This window comes from Rana temporaria, chromosome 2 (genome assembly GCF_905171775.1).
Source record: "Rana temporaria chromosome 2, aRanTem1.1, whole genome shotgun sequence".
Lineage (NCBI taxonomy): Eukaryota > Metazoa > Chordata > Amphibia > Anura > Ranidae > Rana > Rana temporaria.
The window spans coordinates 310919420-310936905 of record NC_053490.1 but is presented as its reverse complement, the minus strand read 5'-3'; the positions used below and the strand labels follow the sequence as shown (position 1 = coordinate 310936905).

Below are 17486 nucleotides of genomic sequence, written 5' to 3'. Positions count from 1 at the left end.
TCCCCCCCGTAGCCACCCTTTAACTTACCTGACCCCTCGGAAAGTCCCGCGCCGTGAACGCCCAGGCTTCTTGGCTCCTGCATTGGTTAATTGTAAGCAGCGCAGCCATTGGCTCGCACTGCTGTCAATCACATCCAATGACGCGTGGCGCACCAGGGGCGGGGCTGAGTGATACAGTGAGCGGCTATAGCCCTGGAGCGTGCCCGCAAGAACCCTCCACCATGCAAGCTCGCATGCATGAAGGTGGTGAATTCTTGTGGGGAGGAGCCGCCGAGGGACCCCAGAAGACCAGGTTTGGGGCCACTCTGTGCAAAACGAGCTGCACAGTGGAGGTAAGTAACAACTTTTATTATTTTATTTTTTTATCTTTTGTATTCCTTTTAAATTAATCTGGGTAATCCAAAAAAAATATCAGTTTTGGGTAGCTGTTTAGTAGGACTAAACAAAGCTGTTTCTAAAAAAAAAATATGTCTGAGTTGAGATCTGTAATTATAAAGAATTTTCAAGTTGGCTGTAGAATTTCGAATGAAGGTTTGTATGAATATTTGATTTTGGAGTTATTGTAATTTTCTGAATGAAAATTACATTCAATATGCCTCTGGCTCTAATCGCATGCCTCAAGAAAAAAAAAAAAAAACACCCACCATTGGAATCAATGCATCTGGTGTCCCTGTATGTAAGTAATTGCATACCCTCTAAGCTCCTTAAACAGAGAGGTAGGGGAGGAGAAACTGCAGTACACTGATCTTCCCAGTGAAAGGCTGTGCAGGGGGCGTCTCAGGACAAGTCTGATCATTGGAGGAGAGCAGGCTGAGTTCCCAGCACAGCTAGAGAGCTGACCACTGTGTGTTCTCCTTGCTTAGTGTCCTAAATTTGTAATAGGAAAGCAGAGGGACTGGCAGGAACACCAGGGACTTCACGTAAAGGAAGCAATACAAAGAGTACAGGATACCTTTTTATATATGTACATTGTACATATGAAATGTTGGGTTTACATACTCTTTTTTTAAAGAGCTCTGGTCATGAAGGGATTAGCCTAAATTAGCAGTGTTTCCGTGCAAAAAAAAAATGAAAGTACACAAGACATTTGTGTGAATTAATATCTTCCTCTTTTACTCGAGGGCCATACAAGATGAACGAGCATCACAATCCCCTCAAGCAGTGGAAACAAAACATTCCAATATTTAGATGTGGAGAGCCTAGGGTTCCAGTGGACCATTTGTACAAACAGCTTTTATATACCTCAATTTAGTCCCATTAATAGAATTACATACATTTGGTTACATTAACCAGCAGATTCAGATTTTTTATTTTATTGCATTTAAGTCCAAATATGAGATCTGAGGAATTTTTGAGCCCAGGTCTCATATTTAAGAGGACCTGTCATGCTTTTTCTATTACAAGGGATTTTTACATTCCTTGTAATATGAATAAAAGTATCCCCAATTTTATTTTATTTTTTAAATCAATAAAATAAACGTTCTTTTTTTTTTTTTTAAAGCGCGCCCCGCCGAGCTCATGCGCAGAAGCGAACTCATACGTGAGCAGCACCCGCATATGAAGACTATGTTCAAACCACACATGTGAGGTATTGCCACATTGGAGCAAGATCAATAATTTTAGCATTGGACCTCCCCTGTAACTCAAAACATGCAAAACATGCAATTTTTTAAACGTCTCCTATGGAGATTTTTATGGGTAAGTTTGACGCCATTCCACAAGCGGGCATAATTTTGAAGCGTGACATGTTGGGTACCAATGTACTCGGCGTAACATTATCCTTCACAATATAAAACACATTTGGGCTTTCCTGTTGTGTTTTTTTTTTTTTTTCTTCATTTAAAAAAAGTTTTTTTTTTTTTTTTTCCCGAACACTCTAGAGAATAAAATGGCGGTCATTGCAATACTTTGTATCACACCGTATTTGCACAGCGGTCTTAAAAATGTGCGATCTCCATTACAAACGCTAGTTTTACCAGAACGAGTGCTCCCGTCTCATAACTTCTGAGCATTCACGTTTTTTCCCCGTCGTTAAAGCCTACACACGACATGAAATTTTAGAGCATGTTCTAAATTTTTAATGCCCATTTTTCACGTTGAGAAAAATGCTCTGGAGCCTATACACAATCGTTTTTAATGACCAATTTAAAAAATGTAATTTTTCTCGTCATGTAAAACGGTCGTGTGTACGCGGCATCAGGCATGCTTAAATGTTTTATTTCATTTATAAACCTTTACATTTCCTCCCCTTTCAACTTTTTTCTGTGGTATTTTTCTTAATCCGCTGGTTGGTGATGTATGAAGACTTCTGACAAATGCAGACAAATCTTTCAGCTTGGAGGAAGATTTTATGTGTCTGGAAATTGATATAGTAGTGCTGCAGACAGAGACGCCGTAGCTGTAAATATATGCATGAGCCACCAATGGAAAAAATAGAATGTTCCTTTAGACACAAATTGGCAGGAGGTGGGTGTGAGCATAGCAGTGAATCCTGGGACTTCCCCGGGGATAGATCTTCTTCCAGTTTCCAGTCTGTCCTGTGGTAAAGTTTCACATACAGCTGTTGCCCAAATTACATTTAATTTTACTACTGAAGAGATACATTTTAGATTGTCTAATTTTGCAGTGCCTAAAGCCTCGTACACATGATTGGATTTTTCGACAGGAATTTTGTGATGACAGGCTGTTGGCGGAAAATCCGACTGTTTGTACGATCCATCGAACAATTGTCAGATTTTCCGCCAAATGTTGGATGGCAGGCTTTAACATTTTCCGTGGATAGCGGTTTGTTGGATTTTCCGAGCATGTGTACAAAAGTCCAAAGTACAAACAGACATGCTCGGAATCAATGCTCACAAAACATGACATTAGCAGAAGGTGCCCAAAGGGTAGCGCTAAAGAGCTGAAAAATAACGTAGTATGTAACTATGTTCGTGCTTGTTGGTCGTCAATTGTGTGCAAGACAAGTTCATGGCCAATGCCCTTCGGACAAATGTCTAAGGGCTTTGTCTGTGGAAAATCTGATTGTGTGTACGAGGCTTTAGACTGCCGTCCACTTCACTAATTAAAATGTTAAATGACTAGGCTTACAATGACTACAAATGTCAGTTCACTACAGTTATGTGAATTGCAGTATTTGTAAGATTAGCTCAAATTATTTCTCTGATCACTATCTGCATCCAAAACAGGAACATACCATAATCAGAATTTCTGTGTAAAAAAATGTACTGAATTCCAAGATAACTTGGTCAACATGTCTGCTGTGGGGAGGCTTATTCACAAAGATAGAAATAAGGCACACATTTTGCTAACCTCAGCCGTTATTGGCAGGCACCATCCAGTACCCGCAGAACGTGGATACAAGCTTAAACTTTTACTTGTACCTTCTACTGTAGAAAAACATTTGGAACAGCATGATCACTTCCCATTTTTTCCAGTGTGAAGTGTGGGCACATCTTGGTTGCTTTGGATTGTGGATCATAGCATTTTCCAGAAGGCGCGTATACATATCTAAGGACTCCCCATGGTCAGTAAAGGTTGTTGGAAGATTGTATCTGTGCTCAGAAACCAGTGAATCGTGCCTGCCAACAGATGTATTTAGTAAAATTTGAGCTTTGGAAGCAAAAATTTTTTTCTTAAAGCTGAACTCTAGGTATCATTTTTACTGCATTCTTGCATCCAGCTTGACAGTGAACGTTTTCATATTTTATACCTCCAGGGGCCTCTGGGTAAGCTGGCATTCATTGTAGTAGTCAGCACTACTACAGTGATAGTGATCTTCTGGGTCATGTGCCAAGCAGCTTGCTTTACCTCATCCAATCAAAGACCATCTTGTATTCATTGAAAATAACACAAGGCACTCTGTGAATGGTGACAGTGTGACCCAGCACAGAACCCTAGAAGGTCCCAGTAGCTCCTACTACTAGAGTGATTGTCGGCTTCCCCAGGTATGAGAGATGCCTGTATTTTGCCAAGCTTGACCAATGCAAGTATGCAATATAGACCATACCTGGAGTTCAGCTTTAACCGGCAAAGCAATATCTAATTGATCTTGTCAATGTATAGTGAGAACTGCTCATTGCAGTAGGCATGCACTGCAAGAATTCAGCCTACCTGTATACTAGTACTGACAAATGGCCTGTTGGCAAACTATATATATTGGGGTTCATTTACTAAAACTGGAGCACACAGAATGTGGTGCAGCTGTGCATGGTAGCCAGTCAGCTTCTAACTTCAGCTTGTTCAATTATGCTTTGGCAATAAAACCTGGAAGCTGACTGCTTTTTTTGTAGAGCTAGACCAGATTTTGCACTCTCCATGTTTAGTAAATCCCCCATAGACTTTTGCATCATTGGGTGTTATGTGTAAAAATTTGTGAAAGAACTGTCTTGTATTTACCCCAAGAACCAGGTGTGATTTAATTTTCATTCGACAGCATTAGGCTGGGTTCACACTACTACACTACTTTCATCCTACTTTGCTCTGCTACATTGGTCCTACATTTATCCTACATTGGTCCTACATCCATCCTACTTTCATGAACAGGATACTACTTTGGTCCGACTTCAATGATATTCAATGGGCCTGAAGTAGGATCAATGTAGGACCAAAAGTAGTACAGGGAGCATTTTCAAAGTCGGACCGACTTGTGTAGGACGCTACAAGACGCTCTCATAGAGAAACATTGAACACAGAGCAAAGTAGGATGAAAGTAGTATAGTAGTGTGAACCCAGCCTAAAAGGGAAAAAATAAATTACTGCAATGGGTAGCATAGATGGACTTTACTGGTATGTTTATGCATCTATTTTTCCATGCAAAAAACATTTCACTGGCCAGGCTCCAGTTCTCTAAGCCCAGTTCCCTAATTGAGTCCTTAGCAGTTCACTAGCATAGAAACATTTCATCTTTCTCTTCCATTTGGACCAAATAGATGTATTGGTTAAAACATTCCTAAAGTGGAACTGTACTCCAAAACTTAAGTCATGCTGGATCACCGAGGAATTTAACTTTTTTTAAACCCTTAAAATTATAGGATTAATTCCGCTTTATGGTTTACTGCTGTTAGGGGCTCTGGGCTTCAGCAAAATGGCAGCCTCCAACAAGAAAAAAACGCTTTTTACCAGGTTTTTATGGGTAAAGTTCCGCTTTAAGCTGGCCAAACATTGAGCAAAGTTCATCCAGTTCCTGTCTAACTGGCTCAAATGTACTCCACTCTTGTCAAGGAGCCTTCTTAAGAACAGTGGATGCATCCAATTGAATGAAGCTGCTGTTAGGGTGTTCTGGTAGCTGTTGAAATTGGTGGAGATACCTGTGCTGTTCCTATTGATAAGATTCTAGAGACGGGCAAAAAAAAAAATATGGAAGGCCTGAGGGAATCTTATATATACAGCCTCAAGGAAAGAACGGAGAGATGACATGGTTAATACCATTGTTATCATTAGTAAATTGGCATGTGAAACTGTTAACTTCAGAAGCTATATCTCTACATTCATGTCACGCCTCTGTTGAACCTACCCATTGGTCAGTGAGGGAGGCTGTTCAAGGTCCAGTAAGAAGTCTAAGGAGGGCAATTCTAAAAAATTTGCATGCAGTTTTATAAACGTCTGTTTACAACTGTATTTTAACAGGTCAGTGGAATGCAGATAAACACTACTCAAAGTTTTTATCTGTTCTTGTCACAGGAAACGATCGTATGAGGTTTACAGGGAGCGACTTTAGATTTTTTTTTTTCCTTTACTTATATTTTCTATAACTTGTCTTTTAATAAAATAACATGATTAATTTACTTTTTGTTCTATCTCACAGGGCTTTATGTACTGGTAGGAGCTGGTGCATTGATGATGCTGATTGGCTTCTTTGGCTGCTGTGGAGCTGCCCGTGAATCTCAGTGTTTGCTTGGGGCGGTAAGGGAATATTTTCTGTCATTGTAACATAGTTTATTTGAATGAAACAATACCAAACATTACAAGTACAGCTGATTTTCAGGAAATTACACAGTTGATGTACATACATACACCCACCAAACAATTTATTGGAACGCTATGCTTATATTGGGTTGAGCCTCCCTTTGCTCCCAAATCTGTATCAATCTTTCATGGCATGGATTGCACATTCCATCAACCTTTCTTTGAGTTCTGGTCCATGTTGACATGATTGCATCATATTGTCACAAACTACGGTGAACGAGAGTGAACCACAACTGCGGTTAGAATATTTTTAAAGGGGTCAATGCATTTCTCAATGCAATATGACATTCAGTACTAGACCCCAGGCATCACTCTAATCTGAGGAAAAAGAGTTTGGGGTTCACTACATCTGTCACACAGAAAGGAATGTGTTGAACTAAGGGAGGAGTTATTACTACATACCTACAACCCCTAAATTAAAAGGTATATGCGAACGTGTTTCATATACAGGCCAGAAGCACGTTTTCTATAATTAACAAATGTCATGCACGTAGCGTAGGAAAAAACTGTATTGGGATAATATATGCTGGAGAGAGGCAGCTATTGATTATATGAACGGCTTAGGAATGTATGTCCCTTTTAAGATATAGACTAAGACATATAATCAAGCTGTAATCTTCATGAATATTCAAGGAACATTTAGTGTGAAAAATCCCGCAATGGCATAGGTGTGCGCAGCCTATAGCATTAGGGTGTGCACCCCAAAGCTCAAAAACACACTACTGATCACTCAGTGTGTTAATTTAGAAAAGGAAGGGGTCATTAAATTACATATTTACCAACCCCTTTCCCCCCTCATCCAATACCATAGGAGGAATCTGTGCTGCACAGAGTAATTAGGGTGTGCCTGGACACACCTGGCACACCCTGTGCGCACGCCTATGCGCAATGGTAATATGAATCCACAATAGCTAATCGCAAGCAAGGTGGTAATTTAAACTTGAGCAGGGTTCAAATACTATAGATAGTATGTGCAATATGAAAACAGGGTAATTCTAGAGCATTGAAGTATGGTAGTAAAAGTACTTATCCATTTGTAGGCTTCTTGGTACCGTAGTAGCAGAGTATTGTTGTCCGCAATGAAATGAGATAATGAGGGTCTCCAGCAGGTAAATAGGTTTGGGTGTCCCCACAGCAAGTAAGGTAGCGTGGATCCGGTTTGATAACGCTTAATTCTTAGGGAGTATCAACAAGCTGTAGTTTGGTAGCGTGGACCGGGGTTCAGGCAGGCTACGGCCGACAAAGGTACGCCATGTACTGACAGCGCAGTAGATTTATAGCAGCAAGACATGTGTATGAAATAGAGCGCTGATTGCGCTCGTCACTTCCGTGTTCCACGCTGGAATGCACACTGCGCCAGGCGATGACATCAATGCGCGGTAGGCTAATGCGTTCCAGCGTGGAACGCAATCGGCGACGGCGGTAGTCGCTTACACATCATTTTTGCAGATTTGTCAGCTGAACATTCACGCTGCAAATCTTTCATTTTAGGACATTCCAATGTGTTCTTTTGGATTAAGATCCTGTGACTCATTTAACATCTGTGTTCCCCAGCAAAAATCCAAATTCATTAGAACAAACTACATGTTTCCAGTCTTCAAGCATCTGGTTTTGTGGAGTCTGTACCCACGTTTGTCTTGGCTTTCTGTTCTTGGTTGACAAGAGTAGAACCTGACATGGTCTTCTGCTATTTTAACCAATTGGGCTCTAGGTTCGATGTGTTGTGCATTCTGAGAGGATTTCCCGCTCACCACAGTTGTAAAGAGTGGTTATGCAAGTTATCATGGCCTTTCTGTCAGCTCCAATCTGGCCATTCCTCTCTGATTTATCTCATCAACAAGGTATTTCCATCCACAGAACTGCTTCTTCCTGGAAGTTGTTTTTTCGAACTGTTCTGAGTAAACTCTAGAGCAGGGGTCTCAAATTGGCTGCCCTCCAGCTGTTGCAAAACTACACATCCCATGAGGCATTGCAAGGCTAAATGTTACAAGCATGACTCCCACAAGCACAAAGGGACTTGTAGTTTCGCAAAAGCTGGAGGGCCGCCAGTTTGAGACCCCTGCTCTAGAGACTGTTTGTAAAAAAAAAAAAAAATCGTGGCCGAAATCGGGACAGCCAGCGGGAGTGAAATTGTGCGAGTTCAGCTGAACTCGCACGGCTTCACTCCCGCAGCCCAGTGTGAACCAGGGCTTAATGATTTAATAATAAATTAAAAGCTGTTTTATCCCCTTCAATACAGGGCTTTTATACCCACCTCCATACCGGGCCTATTCTGGCACTTCTCTCCTACATGTACAAATCATCATTCTTTTGCTAGAAAATTACTCAGAACCCCCAAACATTGTACTGTATATGTTTCTTTTAGCAGACACCATATGGAATAAAATAGCGGTCATTGCAACTTTTTATCTTGCACGGTATTTGCGCAATAATTTTTCCAATGCCTTTTTTTTGGACAAAAATGGTTTCATGAATTAAAAAATAACAAAACAGTAAAGTTAGCCCAATTTTTTTGCAAAATATGCAGGATGATGTTACGCCGAGTAAATAGATACCTAACATGTCATGCTTTAAAATTGCGCACACTCATGGAATGGCGCCAAACTTCGTTACTTAAAAATCTCCCTAGGCGACGCTTTGAAAATTTTTACAGGTTACCAGTTTTTACTGCAACCATTTAAACTGTGGGCAGCTGAAGCTGCTGCCTGTTCACTTCCTGAATTTATACACACACACACACACACACACACACACCTCCAGCTCTCATTGGCCCTTTATGACTCGCCCCCTCCCTTTCTGGCAAACTTACAGGAGTAACAGAGCTGTTGCCACCTGTATTGACCTGGACACAGGGCCGGATTAACAATGGGGCTGATGGAGCTGCAGCTCCAGGCCCCTTTCTCAAGATAGGCCCATTTGCCCAAAAAAAAAAAAAAAAAAATTTTTTTTTTTTTTTTTTTAAGAATTTTTTTTTTTCTAAGATCGAATTTGGGGGGTTGTAGCTCGATGACCAGAGGTCACAGAAACCCCACATTTGGGGGTAGGCATGGGAAGAGCTACCTCACAACTGGTTTAAATATTGGACGGCTATCATTTATGGTTCCGGAGATACGGGCCTGCTTGCACAGCCTGTCAGAAGCTACATTCAGAGCGGCCAATATAAATACAAGCTGACACACTACAGCAGACTGATAGGATCACAGTGCTTATAATAATTATTTGTATATTACTCATGGTAATTACCCCTTGCCACCCAGGCCAATTCTGACACTTCTCTACTACATGTAAAAATCATCATTTGTTTTTTGCTAGAAAATTACTCTATGGTGGTCTTTGCACTTTTTATGTTGCAGGGTACAGAGCTGCACGATTCTGGCTAAAATGAGAATTGCAATTTTTTTGCTTAGAAGATAGATCACGATTCTCTCACGATTGTTGCGGCGTAACATCATCTTTCACATTAAAACAAAAAAAAAAATGGGCTAACTTCACTGTTTTGTTTTTATGGTTTTTATTATTCATTGAAGTGGGGAAAATGCAGTGTGACATAAAATATTGCAGCAATAGCCATTTTATTCCCTAGAGTCTCTGCTAAAATATATATAATGTTTGGCAGTTCCAAGTAATTTTCTAGCAAATAATATTGCTTTCTAACTTAAGAAACAAGTGTTGGACTTTAAGTGGTTAAATTTAGTTACAATGTTAGTTAGTTACAATGTTTCATTTTGTTTACAAACTTCGCAGACTGCCCAGATTTGTTCTTTACACACAGAAGTGTATCCATTTGATCTAAGAAGGAAGTGTCAGTTACAATGTTTCCTGTTAAAAACTTGGCAGACTGCCCAGATATTTTCTTTTGACAGCTGAAAGTCTCTCCACTTATTATATGAAAGAATCAGCAAACTCTACATTGGAGATCGTCAGGGGGGTTGAATCGACATCACGATTTTTTTAACGATTAATTGTGCAGCTCTAGCACGGTATTTGCGCAGCAATTTTTCAAACATGTTTTTTTGGAAAAAAATGTTTCATTCATTAAAAAAACAGTTAGTTAGTTAAGCTAGCACAATTCTTTTTGGTATCCTAAGCGATGCTTTACATTTTTTTAGGTTACATGTTTAGAGTTACAGAGGAGGTCTAGTACTAGAATTATTGCTCTCGCTCTAACGATCGTGGCGTATGTAACCTGTGTGTATCTGGCTCTGATACTACCAGTGCCTACCCAGCCACTGACTAGTATCTCTCACCAGCCTGTCCCCACACACCCTCTCACCTGCTGACCTGTGGATGGGGGAATCACTCCTGCAGTGTTATTGTGTTCTGCCAGTGCGTACAATGATCAGTGTTGCTAACTTTAGCTGGCAGCACTAATTGTTTTAAGAAAAAAAAAACAGGCTGGTTGTACTCAAGTTGATTAATAGATTGACTTGTGTAAAACCAGCTAGCCCATACATAGATTGACTATGGCTGGTCTCTGCATAATTGGCGTAATTTCAATCCATGTATGACCCGCTTAACCACTACTCAGTCCCTAAATATCCTTCCACTCCTGTACATAGTGCTCACTGTCATACTCTCCACACTCCTCTCCTGTACATAGTGCCCACTGTCATACTCTCCACACTTCTCTCCTATACATAGTACCCACTGTCATACCCTACACACTCCTCTCCTGTACATAGTGCCCATTGTCATACCCTCCACACTCCTCTCCTATACATAGCGCCCACTGTCATACCCTTCACACTCCTCTCCTGTACATAGTGCCTGCTGTCATACACTTCTCTCCTGTACTTAGTGCCCACTGTCGCACCCTCCACACTCCTCTCCTGTACATACTGCTCACTGTCATACCCTCCACACTCCTCTCCTATACATAGTGCCCACTGTCATACCCTCCACACTCCTCTCCTATACATAGAGCCCACTATCATACCGTCTACATTCCTCTCCTGTACATACTGCCCACTGTCATACCCTCCACACTCCTCTCCTGTACATACTGCCCCATCATACCCTCCACACTTCTCTCTGGTACGTACTACCCTCTGTCATACCCCCTCACTCTTCCTGTACATACTGCCCATTGTCATACCCTTCACACTCCTCTCCTGTACATAGTGCTTTTTTCCGTACCCTTTGTACTCCTCTCCTGTACATAGTGCCCACTGTTAGACCCTCCACATTCCTCTCCCTCACCTGCACATACTTCCCACATATATACCGTCCATACTCCTCCCCTATGTCGCTTACTCACAAAAACAGTTCTTTAAAATTATACTGAATATCCTCAATGTTACCAGCTCTAGAATGGACACACTTTTGTTAGTTCAACTAAAGGAAATATCAGTTCTCATATTCTGCCCCATTATTAGTACTCATTTAATTTTGTGATTACTACTATGATGTATAGAGGAACATTGGGGATCTCAGCTACTCTAAATATAGCACTTATATAAAAAAGTGGCCCTGAAAATATTTTTTAAATGTTGGCAACTGTGCACTTAGGCACTGCCCAAGGGCCATCGTCCACCGGGTCAGTAGGGGGCCCCATGAGAGGCTCCTGGGATCCTGTGATAATAAAGCGGTAGTAAACTTTCCTGACATTACTACTTTTTAGAGGCCCTGGGGTAGGTTATGCCACAACGTACAAGTATGCACAGCATATTAGCACATTAGTGTACACTTACATTTTCAGACTGAGCCCTCCAGTGCTGCGATGAATCAGGCGGGGCCTGGACACTTCCATCTTCACCCGGTCTTCCTTCTGGGTTCTGTGCCTTTGGTCACTTGCCTTGGCTGGGCTGCGTTCATGTCATTCCCACGCATTTATTTATTATTTATTACACCCCATTCACACCTCCGCGACAAAACGCCCAACGCCGGCCGCTCGTGCCGCTGGAGGGGAGAATTCCCATTGCTGTCTATGAGATGGTTCACATCTCATAGACGCCGTACACCTGCGGTATGAAAAAAAGTCCCGGACCCTTTTTTTCAGGCGGCATTGGCGTTCGGCCATACAAAGCAATAGGAAGGATTTGTAAAAAAAAAAGTTACACTATTCGCGGCAAAATACGCCGCGCACGCGGCGTTACTTGTCGCGGAGGTGTGAATGCAGCCTAAAAGGCCCCACCAAAATCCTCAGCACCAGGCCCATGATGTTCTTAATCTGGCCCTGCCTGGACAGTACAGGGCTGGAAACTTGTGCCCTGGTTTCTGTTCCCTGGAAACCCGGGCACAACATTTCCAGCGCCTCTGTGTCTGTCTTTTTTCCTGCCGGGGTGCCTGCGGCCCATCCCCTCTCCTTCTCGCAACATTTTGCTTTCGAGTCATTGGCAGCTAGGACCAGTGTCCTAGCAACCAATGACGCTTTTGCCGATGCTCAATCCACCTCAGCTCCGCCCCCTAAGTCCAGCTCCCTCAGTCCCTCTCTGCATGCAGAGCAAATCAGCGGCCGCCCTGACTCTCTTGCACCTGGCAATGCAGCGCTTCTTGCAAGAGCCCAGCAGAAGGAGCAGCCAGTGTACAGGGAGCAAGTGCAACCCAAAGCTTATAGAACGGGACAGCAGGAGAAGAGGTATGTACAGTCCATTACTGAGCACCATGGTCCCCCTGGTGCATCCCACGGTCCCCCTGACTACTCTGCAGCCCATGTCCACCCCACTGCCTCCCGCTGGTGTGGGGTTCTTTGGGGTGCTGTGGTTAGGGTGGTCCACTTTGGGGTACCTTGGATATGATGGACTGATTTGGAATGTTGAGATAGAATAGGTCACTTTGGTGTGGTGTTGATAGTGTGGGTTGTAATAGGTTGGATGGGCTACTTTGAACTGTCAGTGTGCAGTGGATGGTAAGGGTTGTTGTAGGTAGGCCCCTTCAATGGTAATGCAATGTTTCTTCACTCTGTTCGCCATTGTGTATACAGCACACTGTTACTACTCTAACCCACCCAAAGGTATCCAAGGTCTTTTACAATCCTATTTTCTATATAGTGTATACTACAAAAAAATGCAGTGCGCCAGAAAAGTGTTTGGCTTGAAGAAAAGGTGGCAACCCTAGCTGTGCATAATGTTATAAGCCTAGGCTAATGACAGACAAGAAACAGGAAGTGGGCTGTATAAGGTATTTACTGACAGAAAAATGTTTTACTATCCAAAGGTAAAACAAGGGCAGAAGATTTAATAGATGCAAAGTTGAAAAAATTACTGAAGGGACGCTTTAATATTTCCCTCTGTAAATTACTTCAGGTGTGCACAAACCACAAGGTAAGGCCCCTTTCAAACGGGCGGACCGTATGTCCGTTTTTCATCCATATGTTTTCGGACGAAAAACAGCCATACATGTATCCCTATGGGATAGCGTGTGTCAGCGGATGAACATCTGATGACATCAGTCTCCACTATGCTCCAAAACTGATGACGGAAGAAAACCCTATTTTTCCATCCGTCTGCGGATCGGATGAAAACTGACAGACGGTGCGTTTTCATCCGATCCCCCCCCCCCAATAGAGGAAAGTGGAGATCTGACAGCGTGCAGAGACAGACTAGTCATCCAAAAATGGATCCTCCCAGGATCCGCACGTGTGAAAGGGGCCTAACACTAAAGCAGGCCATACGTGGTCGAATTTCGAACAAATTTTCTTTTCAAAATCAACGTTTTGTTTTTTTTGATCCGATGATGCCACCATTGATTTTCGAAATTCCGCCGACCAAACCTTCATGTTGCCGGGAATATTAGTTTCTCGCCGGGAATATTAGTTTCTCGCCGGGAATATTAGTTTCTCGCCGGGAATATTAGTTTCTCGCCGGGAATATTAGTTTCTCGCCGGGAATATTAGTTTCTCGCCGGGAATATTAGTTTCTCGCCGGGAATATTAGTTTCTCGCCGGGAATATTAGTTTCTCGCCGGGAATATTAGTTTCTCGCCGGGAATATTAGTTTCTCGCCGGGAATATTAGTTTCTCGCCGGGAATATTAGTTTCTCGCCGGGAATATTAGTTTCTCGCCGGGAATATTAGTTTCTCGCCGGGAATATTAGTTTCTCGCCGGGAATATTAGTTTCTCGCCGGGAATATTAGTTTCTCGCCGGGAATATTAGTTTCTCGCCGGGAATATTAGTTTCTCGCCGGGAATATTAGTTTCTCGCCGGGAATATTAGTTTCTCGCCGGGAATATTAGTTTCTCGCCGGGAATATTAGTTTCTCGCCGGGAATATTAGTTTCTCGCCGGGAATATTAGTTTCTCGCCGGGAATATTAGTTTCTCGCCGGGAATATTAGTTTCTCGCCGGGAATATTAGTTTCTCGCCGGGAATATTAGTTTCTCGCCGGGAATATTAGTTTCTCACCGGGAATATTAGTTTCTCGCCGGGAATATTAGTTTCTCGCCGGGAATATTCGTATCTCGCACATTTTTTTTTTTCCATTACATTTCTCGCACGATTCTCTTATTGATCAGAAAATCGTTAGTTTTTCAAAAAATATCCAACATGTTGGATTTCTCAAATTAGTTTGCTGCACGAAAATCGGCTGTTGCTGCAGCCCACCAGTGGTGCGAAATTCGTACGAAAATTCTTTGATACGATTTTCCATAAATTTCTTTAGAAATTCTAACCGTGTATGGCCGCCTTTAATTTACCATACACTAGCATTTCTATTACTGCACCATGAAAGGTAGAAAATAACCTGTGGTTAATTAATCAGTGATTCTCAACTCCAGTCCTCAAAACCCACTAACAGGCCAGGTTTTCAAGATTAGGAAAATGTATTCTTACCTGAAATTTTCTTTTCCTGTAGTCCGTAGGCGGCACACAATGGGTTAAGCTCCCGTCTAACCCATAAGGAAGAAAGCACTAAACTAGCAGTGAGACAAGTTAAATTGATTAATTAAGCGCAGTGAATCCACCTGCCTTGAGCCTATAAACCGCCCCCAAGAACACACACAGACGTATCTTATGCAGCAATAGAGTAATTTTAATGAGAGGGAAAACCTGTGCCGCCTACGGACTACAGGAAAAGAAAATTTCAGGTAAGAATAAATGTTCCTATTCCTGGTCGTCTTACGGCGGCACACAATGGGATTTGCAAAGCAGTGCAAAAAAGAAAGGGAGGGATATCAATGGTTTAAGGCACCCTGAAGCACTCTTGAGCCAAAGGCCGATCCCTCGGACGATACTACATCGATTCTGTAGTGTCTTATGAAGGTGTTCGGTGAAGCCCACGTTGCCGCCTTACAGATCTGGTCCATTGGAACGTGATACTTCTCAGCCCAGGACGCAGCTGTAGATCTTGTAGAGTGAGCTCTCAAGAGAAGAGGGGAATCTTTGCCTTCTAAAAGGTAACAGTGCTTGATGGTGTCCCTAATCCATCTTGCCAGTGAAGATTTACTTGCTTTTTTCCCCTTGTTTGGCCCTTGGAACTGTAGGAACAGGGCCTCAGACTGTCTGAATTCCGAGGTTCTCTGTAGGTAAGCAGAGATGGTTCTTTTTACATCCAGGAGGTGCAGGTCATCTTCAGAACCATCCTTAAAGCGGGGGTTCACCCTATCAACGAAAAAAAATTTTTTTTTTTTCTTTTACCATAAAATCAGGCATTGTAGCGCGAGCTACAGTATGCCTGTCCCGAATTTTTTACCCCCGTACTCACCTTGTACGCGTAGATCGAAGATACGGGGAATGGGCGTGCCTATGGAGACAGAGGATGATTGACGGCCGGCTCTGGCGCGTCACGCTTCTCCGGAAATAGCCAAAATAGGCTTGGCTCTTCACGACGCGTGCGCATAGCCTGTGCGCAGGCGCCGTGAAGAGCCGAGACCTACTCCGGCTGTCTTCGGGGAGAGTGACGTGCCAGGGCTGGCCGTCAATCATCCTCCCTCTCCATAGGCACGCCCATTCCCCGCGGGAGCCGAAATCTACGATGTCAGATTACAAGGTGAGTCCGGGGTTAAAAAAATCGGGACAGGCATACTGTAGCTCGCGCTACAATGCCTGTCTCGATGGTAAAATCGTGTCGGGGGGGGGGGTGAACTACCGCTTTAAACACAGGCAACACAATTTCTTGATTAATATTCGAGGAGGTGGAGACCTTGGGAAGGAAACCCGGCATAGTTCTTAGGACAACCGCATCCGGAAGCAACCTGAGATAGGGTTCTTTGGATGACAGGGCCTGAAGCTCACTTATTCTTCTGGCGGATGTAATTGCTACCAGAAAGATACATTTGAAAGTGAGGAACCTTAAGGATGAACTCTCCAGAGGCTCGAAGGGAGGTGACGTTAGCCTCTTCAGCACTAAAGGCAAGCTCCAGGCTGGTAGCAGCTTATGGAAGGATGGTCGTATCTTCTTAATGGCTCTGAAAAACCTGCTGACGAGGTGTTTTCGAAAATGTTCCGTTTAGGTAGGAATTAATGGTGGTCAGCTGGACCCTCAGAGTGTTTGGTTTCAGCCCCTTTTGGAAGCCCTCTTGTAAAAATTGCAACAGAGATGCTACCTGTTCAGGAGAAGATGAGCTCCTGGTGCACCAGGCCGAGTATAGGGACCACACTCTACTGTAGACTTTCAGGGTAGCAGGCTTCCTAGAGGCCAAAAGGGTAGCTATAACCTCCTGAGATAGGCCTTGAGCCGTCAAGGTTCTGTGTTCAAATTCCATGCCGCAAGCTGGAGTTTCTCGAGGTTTGGATGGAGCATCCCCGATTGGAGAAGGTCTTTCTGGATGGGTAGTTTCCAGACCTGACTCTTTGCCATATTCAAGGCTAGCAGAAACCATGACCTCCTGGGCCAAAAATGTAGGATTGCTACTGCTCTCACCTTCTCGTCCCGAATTTTCTGCAGTACTTTCGGGATCACTGGAATCGGAGGAAAGATATAGATGAAAAGCCTCCTCCAGCTTATCGACAGGGCGTCTATCGCCAGTGGGTTCCCCACACTGGATAGAGAGCAGAACTGTGGAAGTTTCTTGTTCTGGAAGTTCGCCATTGCATCCAATTCAGGCAACCCCCACATGGAGGTGATCTTCCTGAAAACCAAAGGGTTCAGTTCCCACTCTCCCGGCAGGACCGAATTCCTGCTGAGCCAATCCGCTCTCACATTGTCCACACCTCTGATGTGAACGGCCGTCAGGGAAAAAAGATTCTCCTCTGCCCAGAGCATGATGCGGGCACACTCCCTCTGCATTGAGGGGCTTCGTGTTCCCCCCTGTTTGTTCAGGTAAAAAACTGTGGCTAAGTTGTCTGACTGAACTTGAACCGCCTTGTGGAGAACTTCGGACCTGAAATGGATGAGCGCCTTCCTGATTGCCGTAAGCTCTTTCAAGTTGGACGACATTAGAAGCTCCTTCCGAGACCAGGCTTCTTGTACCCAAAGGTCCCCCACATGAGCACCCCAGGCTAAGCCTGAGGCATCCGAGGTGAGGACCGTCTGAATCGGAGTCCTGAGGGATCTGCCCCACAGGAAGCGTTGAGGATGCATCCACCAAAGGAGATCCTTCTTCACTACAGGAGAAATATTGATAGGCTTCTCCAAAGAGTCTT

General features: G+C 43.3%; 1 protein-coding gene across 2 annotated transcripts in view; it reads left to right on the top strand.

Moving 5' to 3' along the window:
* The window catches only part of TSPAN2 (tetraspanin 2), a 236155-nt gene that overhangs the window by 160802 nt on the left and 57867 nt on the right, over window positions 1–17486 (top strand). For both annotated transcript variants that reach the window (XM_040337388.1, XM_040337387.1), the window contains exon 3: window positions 5807–5904. In XM_040337388.1, the coding sequence (XP_040193322.1) occupies window positions 5807–5904 (98 nt within the window). The remainder of the gene's footprint in view (window positions 1–5806; window positions 5905–17486) is intronic.